The following is a 25,175-nucleotide window of genomic DNA, read 5'->3' as shown; positions in this document are numbered from 1 at the left end:
TCCTGGCAGGTTTTTTTTAAAAAAGAAAGAACTGAAAATCTGCCTCAAAAAGGATGGAGATCATGGGAGTGGTGAAAGGAGATATGCTCCCAAGGTGGTTTTTTCATTAACCCCCCCCCCCAGGGTCTGCTGAAGCCCTCCCTAATAGTCAGCCCAAAGCAGCACCTGTAATCTAAAGTCAAGTCCTTCGATATTTCCTTCCACTAAGAAGAGACACCTCATTTTCCACTCAGAGACACTTTAAGAAGGTACACACACAAGCAAATGTTTTCCAACAGGCTCATTAAATGATCTGAATATAACCTGCATGTAAACATGGCACCAGGGAGGCTTTTAAGCAGCGATGCTTTCAAGCTGCAGAAAGACACTCCCTCACAGAAAGGGACTGCAGTTTGGAAGCAAGCAGAGGCAAAGAATGATATCTCAGGCAGCAGGACAGGGCAGACAATGAAGGGGAAAATCAAAAACACCAGCAGCACTAGGAAGCCAGTTCTACTGAGGCCGTCCAGTTCAGCCTTCTGCATCAATGTGGCTGCCCCTCTCTTGTACAGAAACCCAATTAATATTGGCATGCTGGAGGAAACTCAAGTCCTCCTCTCCTAAGCACATGGGGTGCAACGAGTTGTCAGATTAGGTACTCTTCCACAAGCTGGCGCTTTCCAGCGGTTTTGGACTGCAACTACCAGCACCTACAAGGGTCAGCCACACTGCTATCGAAATGTGTTCACTTGAATAGTCATAGTATCATAGAACTGTAGAGATGGAATGCACCCCAAGGGACACCTAGTTCAACCCCCTGCAAGGAAGGAGGCACAGAGGGGTACAGATACACACATGGACTGAAAAAGACACAAGCTGCTTGTTCGTAGTCAGTACCTGAAGCAAGAGCTGCCTCCAGGATCAAAGGTGGAATCGTTCATAAAGGCTCAAGTGGGGCTGGAGCTGCATTCCAAATGCCTAAAGATCAGAATAAGAACTCAAGCCAAGCTGAAGCTCTAGCCCTCTCACTAGGCAATCTTGCCCGATAACCCCAAGGGTTGGCTCCAATGTTAACTGTACTCAGAGGAGGCCCGTTGAAAGTAATGGACATGTGGTCATTTGATTTCAATGGGTTTGCTCTGAGTTACAGCTGATGTTGGATACAGCGTCCCAGGTGTGTTGGGGGAGGTGGAAGGAGAGAGAAGAGGAGGAGCCTGACAGGTTAAGAGAAAGGCACTCTGCTTATACTCAGAGGTAATTGCTTATATTTTCTTTACTTCTCAATTTCCAAGGCTTTTGTCTTGGCACTAAACACAGGTTGTGGGACTAAGTTCAATGAGGCCGTGGCTCAAACAAAGCCACAATGCAGATGTTAAAAGTTCAGATGGATCTTTAGGCTTGGGCTGAGTAAATCCCCTGGGCTCCGAAGGCAATAGCCCATGATACAGATAAATTTTTGAAAAATGGTTGAGCCTTGAGGAAGACTGGAGACTAAGAATTTGTGGCTTGCTTCTAGAGAGAGAAAAAGACAACAGATGCTTGAACCTAGAAATCATTTACCTATTCCATGCAGATGTTTCCCCACATCCCCAATTATGCAGACATGCCCTTCACATATAAAGACTGGAAAGCAACTCATGACATCAGCACATCATCTTATAAAAGGATAGACCATGTCATCCACGTTATCTGCACTTATGGCCCGTTACAAATTGTGCCTTTAGCTGCACAAATAGGAAGCACTTGGAAATTTGCAAGTACATAGTCACTTTTAAACTGCATGTTCCTGGGAAAGATTTGAGCCACTTTAATGTTAATTTTGGAGAGAAACCAGCCTAGCGCAAGTCCTTTGGAAACCTTCAGCTGCCCTTGTACACAAGGAAGCAGGCAACCCACTGTCAGGACTCCTATGCTATTTACTTGTATTGTTGCTCTGCCTTCTAGAGAGAGGCCATACTCCTTGAGAAGGTGGGTTGAAGCACTTGCGGGAAGGAGCTGGAGCGAACAGCCAAACAGTTTGGTATTGCACATATCAGACTCCCTTCCACATGTCACAATTACCCACTACCTTCAATATAAGAACATTGAGAGGAACCAGGCTGCTGGATCAGGACCAAGGGGGCCCATCAAGTCCAGCCTCATGTTCTCACGGAGGCCAATCATATACCCCAAAGGGAAGCCCACAACCAGGAATTGAGAGCAACAACACTTCCCTCACTCACAATTCCCAGAAACTGATATTCACAGGCAGGCTGCCACCAACTTTGGAGAGAGAACATAGCCATTGAAACCCTGAAACTGCCCTGATGTCCCTCCTGTTCTCCTAAAGCAGGATGTCTCTAGAAAGCAGACCAAAAGAGAAAGACCAAAAGAGAGTGGCCTCTTCTGCCCCTGCCCCACCTGAGCATCACTCGGTATAGTCCCCCTTGTGGGGGGAAAGGGACTCCTGCTCCTAAACAGCTGCCAACAATACAGATGTAAGGCACACACCTTCTTACAGCTTCCCACTCGTCCCCTAAAGCACAAACAACCTCAATACTAGTTGTAATTATTTGTGTGGATGCATCCCGTAAGGTCACTTTCATGGAAATGGAACAGACAGGGATACATGTTTGCAGAAGACAGGTGACATTGACACCTGATCTCTAATGTTTAGAAATGCTCACATCAAGTAGTCTTCTAATCTAGAAGGTACAGACCTGGGCCAGGGGTGTTTTCAGGTGCAGCTAAAGCTCAGACTGAGGCTCACCCTCCATGCACAACAAAGGATGCTCACGATGGGCACCACAGGGATCAAAGAAAACCAGAGGCAAACGACCCTTGAATTGAACTACAGCACTAAGGAGAAGTATACCATGATAGACAGGTAGTTAAAAGGCAGCCTTCCTTCAAAGGAGCCTGGGATGAGGAAATCAGAAGGGAGAAGAGCTGTAAGTGGTACAGTGTCTGCCTTGCATGCAGAAGGTTCCAAGTTCAGTCCCCAATGGCACCTCCAATTAAGGCTGGAAAAAGACGCTTGCCTCAAACCCCGGACAGCCACAGCCAGTGTAAATACTGAACTATATAGACCAACTGTCTGATCTGGTGAATGGAGGACAAGCCCATTGGGTCTGGCCAAAGGTTGCCCATCTAGTACAATCCTGTTCTCAAAGCAGCTGACCAAATTCCTGTGCAAACCTCCAAGCAGAAACATGAGAGCAGCGGCACTCTGCCCACTTGCGATTCCTAGCTAAAATTGCAGCCAACCTTACTCTGTAAGTATTTAAGGTTACTAGTTGCAAGTAGGAGTTATGAGTTACTAGTAGAGATGTGTAAAATAATTGGGTACCCTAACACATATACTTGGGGGGGTATTGTAAAAACTTGGCATTTGAGGAAAGACTGAAAAAACTGTAATGCAATATTTTTCTACTACTAGGATGATGAATAAAAAGCTTTTGAAAGTAGCACTTGAAGGATTATAGTCAATTGACTACTGCAATACTTCTTAGATTCATGAATGAAATGCAGGATAGCTAGTAGTAATAGCCTTGGGTTTAGGTTTGGTAAGAAAGAATTGCATAAATTTCAATTTCTCCAAATGCCTGTTTTTTCTCCAGGAAAACATGCCCTGACCCAACCATGGCATTAACATTTGAAGTTTTATATATCTCTATTCACACCTGGTGATGTTTAGTAGCGGGGAAATCAATCATCAAAACCAGACTGGTCACTTCCACAAAATTAGATGGCACAGAAGTCAAAATTACTTCAAGGGTTCTTGAAATGTGCCCCCACCAGGCACAAAAAGGTTTATACAATAGCTCAGCAGAAAATAAGATGGCCAACTCAACTGAACAAGGGAGGTCTATGGATGCAATTTGTCTGAGTTGTTCTTAAAAAACATGAACCTCAGGGAACTTATCCTGAATGAGCTAGGCTGGAATGACAGTTCACTCTGGTTCAGTTCCTACCAGGATCAATGCAAATCATGACGTTAAGCCACACTCCAAGTTCACCTAGGCAAAGACTCAAGGAACACCTACTTGGAAGACAGGGTACAAGGACACCTGAGGGTCCCCCAAGTGGGCCAAGGAACAGGGTGATGGCCAGCTACTCGCTCAGCTGAAAATATGGTATAAAGAGCACCAAACAGAAAAAAACCTGTATTCTAAAGCAAATTTGTGTCTTCCTCAGTCACCACAGGCCACGCAGTGGAGCAGTGTTCTGGTATAATGAACAAAAAGCAAGTGACTACCACTTTGTTCAATTTTAACCACCGTTTTATGGAAAAGTTGCTAAAACATTTGACAATGCTACTAACCTCATATTAAAGGGTGTGAAGAATGTGCTCTCTTGCTGTAGATAACAGCTGCAAACCCAAGCATCTCTAGAATGTGCAGGAGAGAACATATGTTCACACAGACCAGTCGTGTCTCTTCTTTGAACACAGGGAGGAACCTCCCTTCTGAGCACATTGAGGCAGCTGTGTGACTGTACACACATTCAGAGGCCCCACTGATGCTGGGGTGATACTGGATGCGGTCTGGATGCAGAGCAAATGTTATACGTAAAACAAGAGATAACAAACCCACAAGCTAGCTGCAAAGTAATTCTCGGTAACAACAGGGAAAGCCAAGAAATGCTTCTTAAGGCAGTCTAGATCCCCCTAATAATGGTAGCAGAAAGGGAGAAAGAGAATGGCGGAACACAGAACAGAGTAAGCAACAGTCCAGCATGGCTGCAAGCCTCCTGCGTTATTAAGCTTCCTTCCTCTCAGTAACAGGCATGAAAAACTCCACTAAAGAATCATTGCCAGCATCTGAAAAAGGAGTCAAGCATCTTTGGGTTAAGAGTGAGAGTTGTCCCATTTTGCTACCAGAAAAGCTACCAGGAAACTTAAGGACAAGGAAGATATGGCTTCTGAAACCCCAAGTTTGCATACCATTTAAAAGTTTTCTTTTAGTATTAAAAAGGAGAGAGAGAAACCTACTTCTCAAGCTCCCAGTCACAAGCGCATACCTCAAAACAAACCATAATGCTTGTTAATGAAGAGTTACGAAAATATCTGTCTCTTGTCCAAATCATGTAGAAAATCCTCAGCGGTGTGTCAGCGTTTTTCTCCTTGCAGAAACAGAAAACCAGAAGGGCTAGTACACCTGGCACAGTTAAAGTGTATTACACACAGTGGTTTGTGAATTAAGGTTTATTGATTTCCATCATATTTGCTTTTTGTTTTTAAATATGGTTGAAGCTGGGCTGCCGAACAAAGGCTGCTGCTGCACTTTTTAAGTTAAAAATAAACTAATGGCGAGAGATCCCCACCTCTGGCGTCCTCCCAGGCCTCTTTGAGATCGTATCGATAAGAAGTTCCAGGACGACCCATGTCCAGGCCTCTCCTAGCAGTGTCCTTAGGTTCATGTCAGTCTCCAGTGCCAGAGGTGAGCGTGCCTTCAAAAATACTGCCACTTCCCCAGCACTGTGTCCTTGATGGCATCGACGTATTGAGTAGGCACCCAATAGACCCAGTAGTAAGAGGCTTCAGTAGGACCCAGCTGGAAGGCCTGGAAGATGTGGGAGAAGAAGAACAGGAGGCTCAGGATTAAGGTCTCTCAAACTATGGCCACCTCATTCAACACTGGGACCAAGCCAGATCCAGCAGTTTCCTGAGGAGCAGCAGTTCTCTCTCTCAAAACATTGAAGAATATAAGAAAGGCCTGCTGGATCAGGCCAATGGCCCACCTAGTTCAGCATTCTGTTCTTCCAGTAGCGAAGCAGATGCCTCTTTTGGGAAACACACAAGCAGGATTTGAGCACAAGAGCACTCTCTCCTCCTGTGGTTTTCAGCAACTGGTATCAGACACTTTCTGTTTATACATATTCAGGGGTTCAAAGTATTTCACGTACGTTATCCCCAAACCCTTACAACAACCAAGCAATGTAGGCCATCACTAACACCAGCATCTCCATATTACAGACAAAGTAGTTGAGGCAGAGAATATCGGCTTGCCTCAAGAAAGGTGAATCTTAACCGGATACTACTTTGTTCACACGCAGAGACATTATGCATTTTGCCAACTGGGTTCAGAATATAAAAGCCAAATCACGGTTTGGTGCTTCTGGAATGAGCTCTGTGCTCACACATTGCACCTCCCCCCCCCAGGTGTTCTGCTTCAATTATTTACTCCTGCACTTGTGCAAACCAGTCAGCTGCTGCATCCAAACTGTACTACAACTCCAATCATGATCATCCTTCTTGACCGCTGGCCATGCTAGCTGATGGGAGTTGTAGTTCAGAAACATCCAGAGGGCCACAAACACACCCCTTGGTCCTCAACTCAACACCAACTTCAGTTCTATTTGTGAGAGGAGGAAAGAGAAGGAGACGCATAAACTCTCCTTTCAAGTGGCAAATAAACCAAAGAGTTAATGAGATTGTTATGTAAGTAGAGGCCCTGTGCCCCTGTGTTTTTCTGTCCACTGAAGGGAGAAGTACTTCCTCCGTAGAAAATAGAAGAGAAGCAGACAATTCATGGGAGTTCACTGAATGCTGAGTCTTCTTGCAGGGTAAAAAGCAGGGAATATGATCCTCTCTATGAAGAGTGCTGCATGAAGGGTACAGAAGGAAGAAAGGATTCTCTCTGAATTAGCCCTTATGCTGACTGCTTTTGCTCATAGGAATGTAGTTTTCTCCTGAAACCCTGGGCTTAACATCTGCAAAAGTTCAGGTGCAGTATTTGCAGAGGACCGTTCCTTACCATCATGTGATAATCCTCATGTCCTTCGATAGGTTCACTCACCACGTTCTTGATAGACCCCATAGGCAACTTTTCTGTTCTTTCTGCATTGAAATAAAACATGTCAACTTGGGCAGGATGACATTTCACACCATTCCTCCGCTCTTCCTTCCAGACCTTCTCCATCCCATCAGAATGTATGAAAAAGCAAAGGCTTTCTCAAAACTGCACCAGACAAAAGAAGTTTATAAACCCCATATGCAGCTTAATCCTTAAAGTTCTTGCTGTTTCCCTAGTTCACCCCCTAAACCATTCCGGTGGCAAGAAATCAGATAGAATTAAAGAAACAAAACAAAAGCATGGTCTGTCTGCAACACCACACAGCGACAAAATGAGAATGCATTTCAACCTCTTATCAGCATATTTCCTCCCTATGTGAAGCTGGTCCAAGGCCAGCATAATAGAGTGTCACATTTCACATCTGTCCTAGTCAACAGATGTGCCTTTTTGCAAAAGGAGAAGATCCCCCTGCTGAGGCACTCAGATGGTCTCTCTCTTTCCCCAATGGTAGGGCCATTTGCCAGGCAGAGATGTGAACTACCAGGTGCCTGACCCTCCCCAGGTGGGCTGCTGCAAGAACAGGTGATGGTTGAAGTGCTCCTACTGTTAAGGAGTTGGATTGGGAAAAACCAAACCCCATATAATGAAATTGGCCATTACTGCATTAGAATATTATTCAGTCATATCAGTAACCATTAAGAAGTCATAATACAGAGATTACACAACCACAGTTGTGACTGAGGCCAAAGGCACTTTGTGCCCATTAATTTCATCTGGTGAGAATTAAGCATGAGCTTAGCTGCTATTGAAACCAAATGGGAGATACAACAGCTTAGTATAGGCTACACGGTGCCTGTTGCTCTGTGTGAGGGTCAAAAACATCTAAACTAGTAAGCCCCAGCTTTCAATGGAAACCAGAGTGTAGCAAAAGTATGCTGCTCCTCAACTAGCCTTGTTAAATGAAACTCAGAAATACCCATAATTTCCCACAGACTCTTTAGCCCTTTCAACTCCACGCATCATGCCTGCTCAATCCAGTTTTGCATCTAAAGAAAGCCTGGGGCTGAAACGAGCAGGAAGTGCAGCTTACAGAGCCACTAAAATACTACACAGAGTTCAACCAGCCAGCCAGATCAACAAAATCTCTTTCTAAGGACCCTCTGCACTGCAAGTTCTGCTTTTAATGGTCCCCCACTCTGCCCAGCCCCTGTGCAATGTTCTGATATTTATGAGACAGTGGTATATAAATAAACAAAGTGCCACTGGCGTGCGTGTGTGCAGAATGCCAGTGCTCTCAATGTTTCAGCACTTTCAGAGTCTCCCTCCAGGATGGTTCTTGGGACACAAGCAGCTCAACTCCCCACCACAAAAAGACTCCTGCACAACAGACACAAAGGGCACAGGCAGAGTATTAAACACTGAAGTGCCACAAAAGCCCTCATATATTAGGTAGGTCAAACCCTTCAAGCGGGCCAAATTATTGATTGGCCAAAGATGTACAGGAAATGCACTCTAGGGTATCTAAATCACCAATGCCTTTTCTGCTCAAGCTTCACGTGAACTGTAGCATATTTCTACCTGTTGCTCCTAAACCATCACCCGAATAAGATGACTCTACAGGCTCAGAAATCTTGCAAGGGGTCAGCTGTGAAACACTAAACATGCCATCAGTACTCTCCCAGAGATAAGTCTTCAGGTCCCCCCAAAGTATATAATTTTGAGCACCTACCTTTAGTGCCAATCCAGAGCTGATCTTGTTCGAGTTTAAAGGTGAGCCGCACTTTTCCACCCGATTTGTTGTACATGCCCGATAAAGGAACAGTTGGCAGGCGCTCCTAAGAAGTCGAGAACAGAGGTCTTCTGTGAACAACAGGAAGCTTCTGCCAGCTTTACAGCACAAAGTTAAAAAAGCCACCCTCCTCTACAGGACACAAGTGTAGAGAGAAGGAAGAGCCCCAGAAACTGCCACTGGCTCCTATGGACCTCGACAATGATACAGCCTACTCACACACCTGGGCACCCTTGACAGAAGGCATCACATCTTCAGGTTTTCCTTTATCTAACACTTTCCTGTGTTGCTGTAACAAAGCGGAAATAAAAAATAAACATGACAAAAGCCTAGAAGATTTTCCCATCTACCTACTTGCTAACATACTGAGATTTTTAAGAATTTCAAGAAGATACACAGGCAACTAGTTACCTCTTATCTTAGTCACACAATCCAAATGCAATCAAGAAATGCATAGTATGTATTCTGTCTATCAGTCGTTATAAATTCACACACTTCCCTAAAATGCAAGAGTTTACACCACAACTTTGGTGAAAACTATCACATTAGTAACTTTGCAAAGGAAAGCATGAAAAGGTCTCACAGAGATTCCCACCTCAAAACTGGCCAGTTGATAGCAGAATTAGCTATCGGCCAAATTCAACAGGACTACCTAAAGGGCAGCACCATTTGGCTACAAAATGTTATTTATTGTTAAATTACAGTCACTACACTGTCCGTTCCACTAAAGTTAAATAGAGTTCAAATGGCTCTTCAACCTTGGACTTGCAGATAGTTTTTAGGCAACTTGCTCTCTGAGTTATTGGAATAGTGATCTAACCAGAAGGCTGCTGCAGGAATTATCAAGATAAGGAGCTTCAAGTTAACCTTTCACCAAAGCACATGGACCTCAAGGTCCTTCCTTTTAACTGGTCTATGGTCAAAAGGGGTACTCCCATTTTACCTGGGAGATCCATGTACACCTTCAGTCCAAACAAGCTACCTAGACTGGCAGTTGTAACCAACCTTTTGTCTGCAAAGGGGCTCCTTTTTGGTCTCTTCTGATTTCACTTCCTGCTGAGCAGCATCTTTTGGTGTGTTTACTGCCAAGACATCATTGATAGTTGAGCCAACCACCATTATTTTTGCTCCATTGATCACTTTGATTTCCCGTAAAGTTTTATCCTCTGGTAGAAGTCCTTTGAACATGACCTTCTGCATTGCAGGTGGAAGGCCTAGCAAAGAAGGAATCAACAGGGAAGACTTTTTAACGCAGGAATTTCTTCCAGATATGATGGGAAGGTCACGTGGTAGAATTACCTCTCCATAAAACACAGACAGCCTCACCTGTGAGTGAGTGGATTTTCTGCTTCAGGTCAGCCCCTGTGTTATCAAGTGGGAACTTCAAGTCATACTTATTTTTGTTCCAGATAATTTTTAGCTCAACCAGCTCTTTCCCAATCTCAGAATCGCCGCCATTGCTGACAGAAGCCTGTGGGTCAGGTGGATCACTTTGAGGATCATCAGTCTCCAAAGGTTTCTCAGCAGAAAGAGGATCGCTGCCATCCCTGCAGTCTAGAGGCGGATTCTCAGCTTCTGCATCCATGCTGGTGTCATCCGAATCTGCAAAGAAAGGAAACAAATGAGAACAGCCCCCTTGAGAGAGGTGGGATCTGTATACATACTCCTTATGCGATGTTTTGGGGCAACACTCAAAATAAAAACAAAAACCCCCACCAATCCAGTCAGGGCTGAATGATGTCAGCGGAAGGTACAGAGTCAGCTCAAAACACTCCCAACAGTAACTATTTTCTCTTTGTTTAATAGCACTTATTCCAGTACTGGAGTGCCTCCCCCAATTGTACCCGCTTGATGAGCAGAACACTACTTTCCTCACTCCTATGCCTTGCAGTGCTTCTCCCTACACCCCCCCGCCTCTGCACCCGCCCCCAATTTAGCGGGCCCAGCCCGTGTCAGGGCTGAAGCCAGGCAGACCTCGGCTACCCGCCTGGGAAACTCCCCTCCCTCGTGCCAGGGCGCCTCCCCCGAGGAAGACCCTCCGAATCTTTCCTGGGTGGGTGGCGCTTTAGGAAAAAGTGGCTCAAGGCACGAGGCCGAGAGAGGGGAGGCAGGTGAGGGTGAACCTCCAGCCCAACCCAGCCTAGTCGCTGCCTTGAGGGGGGAGTTTGGGGCTGCCCTGGCAAGGGGAGAGGGAAGGCCGGGGGTCGCCCACCCCCAATGTGTACAGCCCAGGCCTTGCCCCCTGTTTCCCTCCGCGCGCCCCCGCCCCTGGCGGACCCCGCTCTCTCTCGCGCGCGCACCGGGGGTGGCAGAGGCGGCAGCCATGATGATTGTGTACAACCCGCCCGGGGGGGTGCCGGGAAAAGCGCCGGGCGGTCCGGATTGGCCTCCGTCGGCCTCCGTAGCCCGCCCCTTCCGCCTCGAAACCTTCGCTCGCCGGTCCGGATGTTTTGGACTACGGCTCCCGCCGCCACCTTCTCCTCACAGTCAGCCAGCCAACATGGCTGTTGTGGCGGCAGGGGCTGATGGGAGTTGTAGTCCAAAAGCCCGGTGGAGGGCACGAAGTTGGTGGAGGCTGCTCCGCTGTAGCGTTGAAGTTCCACGTGGTTTGGTTTTGTAAGTCGCCCAAACTGGAGAGGCGGTGGAAAAGCCTTAAAGAAAGATAGAAAAGGGAATGACGCTTTAAAAAAAAGTAAAAATAAATAAATATTATTTAATTATTATTTATTAAATATTTGACACAGTTTTGACCACCGCCTTCTTGCTGCCGCCTCTGTCTCTTCTTGTTACAGTATTTATATCCTGCTTTTACCCCACAAGGCGACTCAGGGTGGCTTCCACAAATAAAAACAACACAGATAAAATACAAAAAAGCTAAATATATATATAAGACAACCATTGAAAAGTAATTAAACTCTGACAGAACTAAAACAATATTAAAAATACGTGTATTACAATACAGCTAATAAAAACAGCACTATCAAAAGCCAAGTTCTCAAAACGCCTCAAAAGAGCCTCAGTGGAGCAGGAGAACACAGGACCAGACAGCCAATAAATGGAAGCTAATCAGAATAAAATTTGCCACAAGACACTGGTTGCTTTTACAGGAACATAGTTACTTAGCACAGCCAGTCTCCAGGAACTCTGGCAGGGACTCTTTCCCACCCAGGACCTTTTGCATGGCAGGCAGTTGCTCTGCCTCTCAGCTAAGGTGGTCTTACCTAGAGAAGGGTGGCCCTTGGAGCTCCGCTGCAAGCCTGTCTCTTATAGGGGCAGTGGCCAATTAGGTGCATCCTCCTCTTGGAAGCCCACCCCAAGCAGGTTGCAAAGGAGACACCAGTGGTCAGCCTTCTAGCTAATTTGCTGTGCTGCCATATACTAAAGTTTTAGATTATTGTTGCTAACTTGTCTTATTGATAATTGTTTCATATATATTGTTTCTTATTTTTGTAAACTGCTTGAAGAGGTGTGGTTTTTTTACAATCAGGCAGTGTACACATTTTATGAAATAAATAATATAAATACGCACACACGTATATAAAGAATAAACTGATTGGAACAGCTTGATCCAGGTTCTATTAGCCCCACCAAAAAACCCCGCAAAAATAATGTATATAAAAAATAAATCCACCCTCTCTTCCTCCCCTTAATATAGAATAGAAAAAGAAAGATACTATTGAAAATTTAAAATAATTTTTTAAAAAAAGTAAAACTGATAGTATTTGGTCCCACTTCGGCGTTGCCTCATTTCTGCGGCCGCAGCGAGGACGCTGTTTCTTTAAGTCTGGCTCCGCCCCTTGTTCCTGTCGGAAACTGAATGACCGACAGGATGTAGCCAATGGAGCGCGGGGGGCGGGGCCTTGTGTTAGACCACGTGCGCTTCTGCCGCTGCCTGTTGAGTCTACAGCTGGGAGGCCGCTGCTGCCGCCGCCGCCATGGGACTGGGGGCTGCAGCGGCGGGGGATGCCTTACGAGGCGCAGTCCGGGGGTCCGGCGTGCGGGTGAGGTTCGCGCCCAGCCCCACAGGTGAGCTGCCCCGGAGCCACGCGGAGCTCCTCGCCAAGCTGCCGAAGCCGCGGAGACTTCCTTGGGCCGCTGCCTGACATGGTTAGGGTTATTCGGGTGCTTTCGTGCTGCCTTCCCGGGCAGTTTGCAAAAGCGATTCGCCAAATCGAATATTGTTATCATATTTTTAAAAATACGTGTTTGCTGGTTTGCTGAAACTACAGCTGTAAAAAGTCAATAGGATGTGCAGAGAAATAAAAAGAGAACAAACCCCGCAGCTGTAACTGTGGCATCATCATCAACAACAAAGGGATAGTCTGAAACAGGTTTAAGAGAACCCATCAGGGAAAGGGAAATAACCCATTCTATAGCAATGCATGAGTCATTGGAGGTTTGTGTAATACACTGTTGTTGGCTATAAATGGGAACCGTGCTATGTCTAAATGATTATGCATAGCCATATAACAAGTATTAATAAGTATCAATTAATTTTTTTACCTGCCCTTCACACTAAGGTCCCAGGATGGGTTACAGCATTCAAACTATATTAAAAACAACTTAGTCATTAAAAAATGTGGTCTCCCAAGATCCTAGGCCTCTGACCGCTACACACTTGCTCATTGAGTTATATATAAGTAACCACCAATGGTGGGATCTAGTCCGCTTCATGAATCATGAGTTGTGCAGGCCTAATTGAATGCCTCTTGGTTTTTATGACTGTCCTTGGAGCTGAGAGGCTGCTGTTATGCCCTTGGTGTGGGATGAACAAAAACAAAGGGGGGGTTGTCAAAGGTGTCTCAGTAGAAATCAGAGTAGATCATGGAAGCCTGAAGTTTGCTTACCCTTGTGGTTGAAAGTCCCTGAGCCCAGGTGAAGTTGGATATGTGGGGATAGCACAATAATTGCCCAGGTGCATGGATCAGACCGAAAACCTATCTTATTCAGCCTTCCCCAACCTGGTGATCTCCATATAGTTTGCCTTGCAACTGCCATCATAACAGTGCTGGTTGCAGAAGGTGGAAATTCTATTCCATCACAGCTGCATCCCAAAAAGGCCAAGTGCATGTTTCTGGGAAGCTCATAATCCTTTGTTAATCAGAGGTAGACTGCCCTTTGTCGCGAATTCCTCGCAGCGCTTTTAGCAGAATGCTCAGAGTCCCAGGTTCTTTAGTGCAGTCTTTTAATGTGAGCTATATACAAGTATTTACAAAAGCAGTTCAAACAGAGTGCCTGCACCTTGAGGCAAACGAATACTCTCCACCACAGCACCACCACACCACAGCACAGCACAACCAGAATTACTGTTGAACAGGCTTTCCTTTTAAAACAGGTGATAGCCAATCACATTCCTGCTGAGTCACTCTGACCCAGCACTTCACAGAGTATTGCATCAGCCTGTTGAAGCCTGCAGACTTACTCAGCATCCTGCGAATCCCAACACTCTTGAACATGGAGTTCCATTTCACTGTTAACATCTCTCAGCACACCTTTTCTCCCTACTTTTGCCTATTCCTCTTTTTAAAGTTAACTAAGTAAACAGTCTCCTCTTTCTCTTGGGGCTGTGATATGCATTGCATGTTCTGAACCAGCCACCCTGAATTCTAATATTATTTTGAGAAGGAAGATATTTTTCAACTGCTTGCACATTTCAAACCATTCACTTCTCTCCTGCTCATGTAATTGGAAGTGGAATGACTCTTGATGTGGAGGTTCTCTTTTCAGCTAGAACAGCAAACAGCCTCGGATTATAGCACCAGAGTTGTGCCTCATGTACCCTGTTCTTCCTTTTCTACGTGCTGTGCAGGGTTCCTGCACCTAGGTGGCCTGCGGACTGCTTTGTACAACTACATTTTTGCCAAGAAACACCAAGGGAGCTTCATCCTCAGACTGGAGGACACAGACCAAAGCCGGGTGGTGCCCGGGGCTGCTGAAGGCATAGAAGATATGCTGGAATGGGCAGGTAATTCTTCTTCCCCACACATGCGTGCAGTTCAGGCTCTAACACAGGGGCCAAACAGTGTGTGGGGTTGCATCCTTTGCCAGGTTTCCTCAGGGAAGCAGTGCAAGATGATCAGATCCTTAATAATAATAATAACAATTTTATTATTTATACCCCGCCCATCTGACTGGGTTGCATTAAACATTTTAAAACTTCCCTATGCAGGGCTACCTTCAGATGTCTTCCCAAGATTGTATAGTTTGTTATCTTCTTTACATCTGATGGGAGGGCGTTCCACAGGGTGGGTGCCACTACCGAGAAGGCCCTCTGCCTGGCTCCTTGTAGCTTCACTTCTCACAGTGAGGGCCCTCGGAGCTGGCTCTTGGTGTCCAGGCTGGATGTTGGGGGTGGAGATGCTTCTTCAGGTATACAGGGCCGAGGCCATTTAGGGTTTTAAAGGTCAGCACCAGCATTTTGGATTGTGCTCGGAAACGTACTGGGAGCCAATATAGGTCTCTTTGTTCTTGGTTTTTCTGTCTTATCCAGGGAGTGGGGAAATAGAAAATATTCCAGCCCCCTCCTCTCGCCACCCCCGCTCTCCCCCCCCATCATCATAAACCACCTTGGAGAACAGGACAGCTGCCCCATCACTCTCAGCAAGTTATCCACCCTCCCTGATGCTTAACCTAATAGAAAGGGACTCAGACTCCCCTCTCCTTGTTTCCTTGCTTACTTGCAAAAAAACCAAGCAAAACACAATCTCCAGGTCGGCTGCCTTGGCCTCAAGGAAACAAATTTATTTGCTGATGGTGAGTTATCCACCACACTTTAGACACATGTGACTTCTGTCCAGCAAGCAAAGAATTGTACATCTGACACTCTGTGTTCAGAAATTGGATGGCTCCCTCCCACACTTGATTTGTTTTCTCACCTGCATAATGTGCATTTTCTTAGTTATAGTTTTTCTGTTTGGAATGTTGGGATTTGCAAGATCCAAAAAGGGAAAGGGTTGATTGCTCTGGCCTCCTCGCCCTGTGGCTGCACTCTCACAGGTGCCTAACTCACCTGCCTACTTATTGATGCTTTTGTCACTGGGGTGCCCACTCGTGCCTGAGGGTTGGACCTCTTTTGCAAGATTGCCTGCCCTTTTATACTTTGGGCTATCTTCCTCTAACTCTTGCTATAGGTATTTCCGTCAGAAAAACCTTGTTTAAAAGGGGGAAATGTGTGTATTGACCACTGGGCTGCAGCACAGTCCAACGAGTTGGGATTTAAGTGACCTGGGAATGGGGATTTAAAAAAAAATCAGGGGAGCAGATAATGAGTCACCACTCCTTCACCTAATAAAATCATCATGTGATTATGGGATGTGGGGACTTCAAGCCTCTCTGGGATTTAAATGATCTGAGTCACTGTAAGACTATCTCTGTCTGCACTTTTCTAAACTTGCACTCGAGTTCCCCCAGAGGCGTAGGAAGGGGGGTGCGGTGGGAGCAGTCCGCCCTGGGTGTCATGACTGAGGGGGGTGACAAAATGGCAGGCGAGTGGGCAGCACACCTTGCGCCTGGCGGCAGCAGCTCTTGACCATCCTCAGCAATTTCCAAGTGGTCCACGGGAGGGCAGGGTGGACCACGTTTGGGATCCCTTTGCTCTTGGTTGCTTCTGAAGAGCTGTCCCCTGCCTCCCCTTGCAGGCATCCCACCCGAAGAGAGCCCTCGCCGGGGCGGTCCAGTGGCCCCCTACCAGCAATCCCAGCGACTCAGCCTATACAGGGAAGCTGCAGAGCTGCTTCTGGAAAAGGGGGCTGCCTACCGCTGCTTTTGCACCCCCCAGCGCCTGGAGCTGCTGAAGAAAGAGGCTCTGAGGAACCGGCAGACGCCGCGGTAAGGATCAGGTGGAGGTTAGACTGGGTGTGCTCTCTGCATGGCTGCTGATGCAACCTGGGTCCTGCTCCACCGCAGGATTGCTACACATCTCTGCCTTTGACAATTCTGCGTTCTTCCAAGGAGAGTCCTGAATGCGGGTGGGATGGGGGCTGACGTTTGGCTGATGGGGAATCAGGAGGCAGGGCTGAGTGAGTCCAAAGAATTGTCCGTGTGGGGCTCTGTGGACTTCTGGCCTTGATCCAGCATGCTTACACTCAGGGATGGCCTTGATGGCCGGGAAAGGCCAGTATTTGCCTTATCAGGCTTATCGGCTTCAGGGGCCTGTTTCTCAATCTCCAGCAGTATCTGGAACAATAGAGCAAGGACCTTTGGCTAATGCATTGCAAGGAGTTGGACTAATTCTGTGAATCTAAAAGGAGAGAGAAGCACTAGCTGTGGCCTGACGCCCCCTCCCCAAATTTCCTTAGTATATGTTCATTGCTCTGTTGCTACTGTGGAGAAGGGCTTGGGAGATCTTTTGCTATGGCTGCTTGTGGGCAACAATTTATCCTGCTCAGAGTGAGAACTTGGAGGGTTTGGGGGCAGGGGCAAAATGTGTTAAGTTGTTCAAAAGCCACAGAGTACAGGTTCTCTTTGTGGGAGAGACAGAGAGGGACAGAGTCAGCAGCCATAATTGAAAAGGGGGTGGGAACTATCGCTAAGACCATCTGTTTGTCTTCTTTTTTCTTTTTCTTATGTTTATATCCCACCTTTCCTTCAAGGAGCTTAAAGTGGCATACATGATTTTCCCTTTCCTCTTTTTATCCTTACAGACAGTGAGGTAGGCCAGGCTGAGAGGCAGTGAATGGCCCAGCCCCCCACCCCCCAATTGAGCTCCATGGCTGAGTGGGGATTCGAACCCCAGCCGCCCAGGTCTTAGTCCAACACACTAACCACTACATCACAATGGATCTGTTTGAAATAAATCTGCTCGAATGATTTGCTTGTTTTTACCTAGGTATTTGGTTAAATTGGAAATACAGGCTTTTCGTTCCTGTAATTTTCCTTGTTTACCGTAGTCTTTTATTGTACCTGATTTTGTGACTTTTATACGTTGTTTTTCCTTATTTTCATTGCTTTGTTCCCCACTCCGGGATTGAAAATACTGTGGGCTATAAATACTGCAAATGAATAATAAAAAAATCAACAGGCAGGGAGTTCCAAAGTGCCAATGTGCAACCCCTGTAAAAGTACAAGTTCTGGAGACATGTTTCCTGCCTCCATCAAAGGCTGGGTGGTCCGGTCAGCTGGGATTCTGGGTTTCTCAAAGCCTTGGAGTTTTGTGTTGGTTCAGTTGAATGAGAACCAGCAGCTTAGGTTACAGATGAAGCCTTCTGCTGCTGCTGCTGCTTCCGATGTGATTCCTAACCCTGCCCCTCTCCTTACAGATATGACAACAGGTGCCGCCACCTGAGCCCCAAGCAGGTGGCTGAGAAGGTGTCTCAGGGCGCTGACTCTGTCATGCGCTTCCGCCTGGAGGAGAACTCGGAACCCTTCTGCGACCTGATCCACGGCTGGAGCAAGCACGTTGTCGCCAGCGTCGAAGGGGATCCGGTGATCCTGAAGAGCGATGGCTTCCCCACCTACCACCTGGCCAACGTGGTGGATGACCACGTCATGGGGATCAGCCATGTCCTGCGGGGGGCAGAGTGGCTCATCTCCACCTCCAAGCACCTCCTCCTCTACAGGGCCTTTGGCTGGGACCCACCTCAATTTGGCCACCTCCCGCTGCTCCTGAACAAAGACGGCAGCAAACTTTCCAAGAGGCAAGGGGACATCTTTGTGGAGCAGCTTGCGCAGGATGGCTGGTTGCCTGAAGCCTTGCTGGACATCATGACAAATTGTGGCTCTGGATTTGCAGGTAAGGAGGCCGTAGCCCTTGGCACCCCAGCCGGCTGGCTCAGTTGGTGTGAATTCTCTGCTTATATTTGAATCCTGCTTATAAAATTATGGGTGTCCTGCTTTTTCACCCTGTCTTGGCAAATGACTGTGTTCAGTGGAGTCTCTCCTGGAGCTGGTCCCTCCTCAGTAGGTAGTCACTGGGTTTCCTGAGGCCTCCCAGGACATTTTCTGCTTAGCCCATCGCTGTTGCTTCTCCGTGGAATCCTAGAGTTGTGTGCCATCGATTCCAGTGGGTCCCAAAGTGGGGGGCAGTTGGATTACTTGGGCAAGGGAGCTGCAGGCTGGTGGTAGAGGTGGAAATAGTTATCACCAATGTTGATGAATTAATTAAATTCAGTAGTTGTACTGTTCCTCAGAAGTCGAATGCCTTGCGACTCGAACGTTTTGGCTCCTGAATGCCGCAAACCCAGAAGTGAGTGTTCTAGTTTGCAAACGTTCTTTGGAACCCGAACGTCTGACGTGGGTTCCACAGGTTCCGATTGGCTGCAAGAGCTTCCTGCAGCCACTTGGAAGCCGCGCCTTGGTTTCCAAACGTTTTGGAAGTTGAACGGACTTCTGGAACGGATTCCATTTGACTTCCGAGGTACGACTGCAATTGAATTTTGAATAAATGTGCACTTGTGGGTTGTGCAAACTGTTGCTCCGAATAATGCTTTTTGTAGGGTAAAGTGGGGGCACTGGGGATGTGTTTATGGAACCAAGGCAGCAGGAGTCTAATCCCTTGCTGAATGTAGGAAGCCCAGACTCTGGAGAAGGGGTTGCAGCTCAGAAATTCAGTCCACAGTGGTACCTCTAGGTAGAGCTAGGAAAGAGTCCCTGCCTGAAACCCTAGAGAACAACTGCCTGTCAAGTGTTGGGGTAAGGCAGTTTCCTGTGTTTCTAAGGCATCGCCTAACCCAGCAGTGGGAGATCTGCAGTTTGTGGGCCTAAATTAGCCCACAAAGCTGTTTGCTTCCAACACATACCCCTTTCCCCTTTGCTCCCCACATCAGAGGTGACTTTAGGTGAAGGTGTGGCAGTGGACTGGTGGCTGCCATCCCTTTGAGGTCTGTTTGCAAACCAAAGGGCATCAGAGGTAGTGCCGATCAGCTGATGGGTGCTGAGAGACTTGGCCTTGGCGGTCCACTTGCAAGAGGCCTGCATTGGAGTTGCTTGCTGATGGGCTTCACCTGAGCTCCTGATGGCGGCCAGTGGGCAGCTGTGAAAGACGAGTGCAATGGAACTCTTGGGTTTATTATTATTATTATTATTATTATTATTATTATTATTATTATTATTAATGTTGCAATATATATGAAATCTTTACATAATGATACATATACATTATATTTGTAAATTTACATTTTTTTTACTTTCAAAAGATATTTATTAAAGTTTTTAAAATATAACAATGAAAAAAAATATAAAAAAATATTTGTAAATTTACATTTTCACATTTCATTATGTACCAACATCTATCCATTTCTTATTTCTTGCCCTGTGTCTTCCCTCCACCCGTGCGTGACTTCCTTGTTATTATTTTATAACTGTATTATTGAGATAGTATTTTTGTATCTTAATAATTAAACATTCAGTCTTATATATCTGCTTAGCTTAGCTTAACTTTGTGAAATCATTCTATACATATCAATAAATTCTTTTTGGAGCATGTTTTGGTCATGTATTCTTCTACACATTTCCATTTCTGTTTGAGATTTTAATCAATCTAATCAAAATCTAATCAGAACTCTTGGTTTTTTTTGCAGATAACCGGATGGGCAGGACGTTGAAGGAGCTGACTGAGGAGTTCAACGTGAGCAGGATTGAAAGGCACTCGGCCCTGCTGGATCTTGAGAAGCTGTCCGAGTTCAACAGGTGGAGGAACCAGAGGGGCGGGGTAGCACCAGCTTCTGTGCATTTCCTGGTTGGCTGTTGATGTGCGGGCTGTTTATCCCCTGGGGGGGGGGGTCTGCTTCTGCTGAGCATCACCTTTTGGTCCCCTTCCCTGTTCCCTTCCTTGGAGCCCAGTCCCCCTCCATCTCAGGGGTCTCTTCTGCCTCCTCCTTGAAGTCAGGCTGCATTCAGGGAAGAAAAAGCAAGATGTCACAGAGGGTGCAAACAGGCATCGCTGAGAAACTGAGGAAGTGTATCCCTAAAAAGTCATCCCACCCCTTATAGCTCAGCCGGTTAAAGCATGCTGCTGACAATGTCAAGGCTGCAGGTTCGATACCCATGTGGATATTCTAGCTGCATATTCTAGTACTGCAGGGAGATGGATTAAATGCTCCTCAGGTCCTTTCCAACTCTTCAGTTGTATGATGCTATGAAGTGGCTTTGTGTGTGTGTGCACAGGATCCACCTGACCCGTCGGATTGAAGATGACCTGCAACGGCAAGAGCTGGTGGCAGATGTGCAGGCCTCTGTGGAGGAGACCTACGGGAACCAGGTGGTAGACCGGGAGGTCCTTGAGAAGGGCTACGTGGAGCAGGTGCTGCTGCTTAGAATGGTAAGTCAGGCATAGCTGGGGAAAGAGGGTGTGTGTGTCTGTGCACAAGTGCACCTGCCTCTTTGCTTTCTTGTGTTTTTTTGTTTTTAAATAAACTGCCAACATAACAAAAGTAAAGTAAACAAAGGCCCTAAATATTAACACCGCAAAGCGTCACATCCTGGGAGCACAAAAGATACAGCACGTCTCCTAAGGGATAACGAAGTGTTAACTCAGACACAGATTTCCTTTACAAATAATAAAAATATATAAAAATAACAGTGTCCTCCACCTGTGTGTTTCATCATTATAATGAACAAAGGTTCTATACACAGGCTTAAATGAGCCAGATGATTTCCATACACCGGTGGCACTGAGTGACTGGGTGCCTCAATATTTGCATTATTATTATTATTATTATTATTATTATTATTTGAGTTTATATACCGCCTTATACCCGGAGATCTCAGGGCGGTTCACAGGAAAGATCACAACTAATAATAATAATAATAATAACAACAACAATAATAATAATAATAATAATAATAATAATAATAATAATTTATTATTTGTACCCTGCCCATCTGGCTGGGTTTCCCCAGACACTCTGGGCGGCTTCCATAGAAACCAAAAATACACTAAACAGTGGTTACCTTGAATTGAGAACTTTGCCCCAGGATGAGAACGGAAAACGTGTGCCAGCGGCACAGCAGCAGCAAGAGGCCCCATTAGCGAAAGCACGCCTCTTGTTAAGAACAGTTTCAGGTTAAGAACAGACCTCCGGAAAGAATTACCGTATTTTTTGCTCTATAAGACTCACTTTTCCCCTCTTAAAAAGTAAGGGGAAATGTGTGTGCGTCTTATGGAGCGAATGCAGGCTGCGCAGCTATCCCAGAAGCCAGAACAGCAAGAGGGATTGCTGCTTTCACTGCGCAGCAATCCCTCTTGCTGTTCTGGCTTCTGAGATTCAGAACATTTTTTTCCTTGTTTTCCTCCTCCAAAAACTAGGTGCGTCTTGTGGTCTGGTGCGTCTTATAGAGCGAAAAATATGGTAAGTTTGTAACTAGAGGTACCACTGTATAATCAGAATAAAAACAACAACCCAATAACACACACCCAGAAAAGAGCCACATTTTAGAAGGCTATAGGATGTCAAACAGATCAACCAAAGGCCTGGTTAAAAAGGAACATTTTTGCCTGGCGCCTAAAGGTGTATAATGGTGCCAGGCGAACTTCATGCTATATATGTTTCCTAGCTGGAAACTCTTCACCTTGAAGGTAAGAATGTGCCGTGGGGCAGAGAGAGATGTGGTGTTGGGGTGGGGGCTCCAGCCAGGGGAACCTATCTGCCTGTCTCTCTGATCCTCAGTGGTCCTTCCTCCCCAGGGTCACATAAGCCGCCTCAAGGACTTGGTGTCACCCAAGTATTCTTTCTTGTGGATCCGGCCCTCCGTGCCTCACGAGGAGCTACAAACCATTTCAGCAGAGGCAGACAAAATAGGAAGGCTGGTTCTCAGGTGAGTTGCCCTGGACCTTGCCTGTTGTTTTTTTTAACCCATTGGGATGTTGCAGCCACCTAGAGGTCTGGCCTCCTCCACCTTCCTCCTCACCTGAGTGACAGCAGGTACTTTCCATGCTGGAGTAAGCGCTTGTTTTCAGCCGGTCTCCCTCATATGGTAAATAAACAGTAGAACCTTACATTATCTCAGCTGGTAAAGTATGAAACTCTTAATCTCAGGGTTGTGGGTTTGAGCCCCACGTTGGGCAAAAGATTCCCCCACATTTGAGCCCCATATTGGGCATTGCAGGGGGTTGGGCTAGATGACCCTCGTGGTCCCTTCCACGTCTACAATTCTATGACTCTTGCCACATGAAGGGTCTTTTGCAAGTGAAACAACCTGCCCTGCAAAATGGATACGATAAATCACTTGGCAGTAACTTTTCCAAATGAAAACTGAGCCACAGTTTAGAAAAATGAGTTTAAAGTAATATCCTTTTTTCTTCTCTTCTTCCCAAAGGTTGCTGGAACAGCCGGTGGCTGCTCTGACCCCAGAGGAGCTGGGCAAAGACCTGAGGCGGCTGCAGGAGCAGATAAGTGGGACACAGTACAGTGGCATGATGAGACTTCTCCGCTTGGCCCTCAGTGGCCAGAAGGTAAATTTCCCCGGGCCCCACTTCCCAAATCTCATCATCTGAATTGCTCTGCTTTGAAAGCCAATAGCTGGCTTGGCTCTGCTAATGGACCTCAGTGGTAGTTGCTACATTACTTTAAAATAATCGAAAGAGCCATCCTGGTAGACTTGAGGTATTTTGGACTACAACTCCCATGAGCCCTAGCCATATGTTGGGGCTGATGCGAGTTGTAGTCCAAAACACAGAGGGCAGCACATTGACTAAGGCTGACCTAAAATTAATTGTACCTCATTTTCAGCAAATCGGTGGCTTATAACAATAAAAATACGTGAAATCAGTTAACACGGATGGACTGTTCCTGACAATTAATAATGAAAAGGTATGAGAAAAAACCCACAGGTCAAGCTAGAGCTAGAATAAAACCAAGAATAAGGATGGATAGCTCAGTTGGTTAGAGCATGGTGCTGACAACGCCAAAGTTGCAGGTTCAATCTCCATTCAGGGACAGCTGCATATTCCTGCATTGCAGGGGATTGGACTAGACGATCCTCTGGGTCCCTTCCAACTCTATGATTCTGTGAGCCCTCCCCACACCCCGAGGCATGCCCTGATAAGCAAGTCTTTCCTTTGTGCCTGAATGGCAACATGAAGATGCCAGCTAAACACCTAATACAGGATGCCAGTTTTTTAAATGTTATTCCATTTATTGGGCAGTGCTGAAATCATAGGAAGCTGCCTTCAGATGTTTTCTAAAAGTCAGATACTTGTTTATTTCCTTGACATCTGGTGGGAGGGCGTTCCACAGGGTGGGCACCACCACCAAGAAGGCCCTATGCCTGGTTCCCTATAGCCTTACTTCTCACAGGGAGGGAACCGCCAGAAGGCCCTCGGAGCTGGACCTCAGTGTCTGGGCAGAACGATGGAGGTGGAGACGCCCCTTCAGGCCGAGGCCGTTTACTCAGGAGGGGTGGTAGTACTGCAGCTAGAAAGGTTGTAGAGCACTCCGTCAATGGAATTGTGGTAGGAATATGGAAGAGGGAAGGCTGTAATGGAGGCCTCTCAGATTTGAGCTTCCACAAAGCTTCAGGAGCTCCTGTTTTCAAGTAGGGAGGTGTTCCTTTCCAGTTGGCAAGGGCTCCCCCTCCCTTTCTGGAGTAACCTCCCTGTCCATTTCAGGAAGGACCCAGCGTTGCTGAGATGATGGTCTCCTTGGGGCCCAGAGAGGCTAGCGCACGGATCCAGAGAGCCCTTTGCAGCTGACCTGTTGAAGCAAAACAGCCAACCGAACTTTCAATAGAGCTTCCATGTCAAGCCTTCCACGAAGCTCAAACACCTTCCTGTGGACTGCAGAGCATCCCACAGCCACGGACCTGACCACTTCTCTCTCTCTTTTTAAAAGTGCTCTGTGGTTGGCAGCTTGGCATTGGCACTGAGACCCTAAGGGGATTTCCGGTTCTAGTTGAGTCTGACGTGGCATTAATAAAAAAGCAAAAACACTGGCTGGAGGTCAAAGTGCCGTTGTGACTGCTTTCCACGTGGCCTCACAGCTGGGCATTCCTTCGGGGCTGGGGAGCAGCGTCAACCTTGGAAGCCTCAGGAGAGGAAGCCAAACCGGGCTCCAAGGGTCCAGTTCCATAGAATTCAAAGGGTATTTTTACTGCATTACAGTCTCAGAGATAATTAATTGCAGTAGGTTGGACTAGATGACCCTTGGGGACTTTCCCAACTCTACAATTCTCTGGTTCTGTGAAAAGGAGCAATAAAATACAATTGAAAATCAATATGAATCTTTAATGTGACGCCCAGGGCTGGATTAAGCATTAAGCAAAATAAGTATGGGCTTAGGGCATCAAGAGAAGGAATTTCCCCTTGGACCATATGGTGCAGCTGAACACAAACATCATTTCTACAACTATGCAAAAATAAACATTACTTTCCATCTTACTGTAGTTTTCGTTTCATTTCAAAAAGTAAAATTTTATTTTACAGTTTATTATTGTTTATATTTTGAATTAGATATATGTGGGGGCACCAAAATCTTTTCATGGCATAGGGCCTCCAAAGGTCTATGCCCCTCTGAGCACCATTTTGGGATGTCTTTCCAGAACAAGGGTGGTGCCCTCCTCAGACATCCCTATATGAGCAACCTTGAATGGCTTAGCCTGCGACCCTTTGTGGTGAAGGAAGGTGACTCTTCCAAGTCAGGTGTGGCTACAGGCTGGCTTGGAAGGTAAGCAAGCAGTGGGGGGCCTGGGAAGCAGAG

At 46.5% G+C, this 25,175-nt stretch overlaps 2 protein-coding genes across 2 annotated transcripts; one reads left to right on the top strand and one right to left on the bottom strand.

Moving 5' to 3' along the window:
• Positions 1-5,149: 5,149 nt before the first annotated feature.
• On the bottom strand, positions 5,150-10,999 carry UBFD1 (ubiquitin family domain containing 1). The gene is made up of 7 exons (XM_081170305.1): positions 10,845-10,999; positions 9,871-10,146; positions 9,550-9,758; positions 8,768-8,833; positions 8,485-8,590; positions 6,717-6,799; positions 5,150-5,522 (listed from the first exon to the last, which is right to left on the bottom strand). The coding sequence occupies exons 1-7, from the start codon at positions 10,867-10,869 to the stop codon at positions 5,412-5,414; spliced, it is 876 nt and encodes a 291-aa protein (XP_081026431.1). The 5' UTR covers positions 10,870-10,999; the 3' UTR covers positions 5,150-5,411.
• A 1,420-nt stretch (positions 11,000-12,419) lies between these two features.
• On the top strand, positions 12,420-24,693 carry EARS2 (glutamyl-tRNA synthetase 2, mitochondrial). The gene is made up of 9 exons (XM_081170905.1): positions 12,420-12,570; positions 14,354-14,509; positions 16,182-16,371; positions 17,802-18,274; positions 20,061-20,169; positions 20,647-20,800; positions 22,166-22,296; positions 22,798-22,933; positions 24,089-24,693. Exons 1-9 carry the CDS (start codon positions 12,480-12,482, stop codon positions 24,170-24,172), a joined length of 1,524 nt encoding a protein of 507 aa, XP_081027031.1. The 5' UTR covers positions 12,420-12,479; the 3' UTR covers positions 24,173-24,693.
• Positions 24,694-25,175: the final 482 nt, after the last annotated feature.

This window comes from Podarcis bocagei, assembly GCF_964188305.1.
Source record: "Podarcis bocagei genome assembly, chromosome: 14".
Taxonomy (NCBI): domain Eukaryota; kingdom Metazoa; phylum Chordata; class Lepidosauria; order Squamata; family Lacertidae; genus Podarcis; species Podarcis bocagei.
The sequence above is the reverse complement of the archived record's forward strand: the minus strand, read 5'-3'. Positions and strand labels throughout refer to the sequence as shown.

Bases quoted from the DNA above. Each gene is read 5' to 3' on its own strand.
- EARS2 (XM_081170905.1), top strand. From the start codon at position 12,480: ATGGGACTGGGGGCTGCAGCGGCGGGGGATGCCTTACGAGGCGCAGTC. The intron at 20,170-20,646 runs GTGGAGGAACCA...GTGTGTGCACAG, and splicing joins AAGCTGTCCGAGTTCAACAG to GATCCACCTGACCCGTCGGA. The intron at 22,934-24,088 runs GTAAATTTCCCC...TGTCCATTTCAG, and splicing joins TGGCCCTCAGTGGCCAGAAG to GAAGGACCCAGCGTTGCTGA.
- UBFD1 (XM_081170305.1), bottom strand. From the start codon at position 10,869: ATGGCTGCCGCCTCTGCCACCCCCG. The intron at 8,591-8,767 runs GTGTGTGAGTAG...TCGACTTCTTAG, and splicing joins CTTCTGTCAAGGGTGCCCAG to GAGCGCCTGCCAACTGTTCC. The intron at 5,523-6,716 runs GTAAGGAACGGT...CACATCTTCCAG, and splicing joins ATGAGGATTATCACATGATG to GCCTTCCAGCTGGGTCCTAC.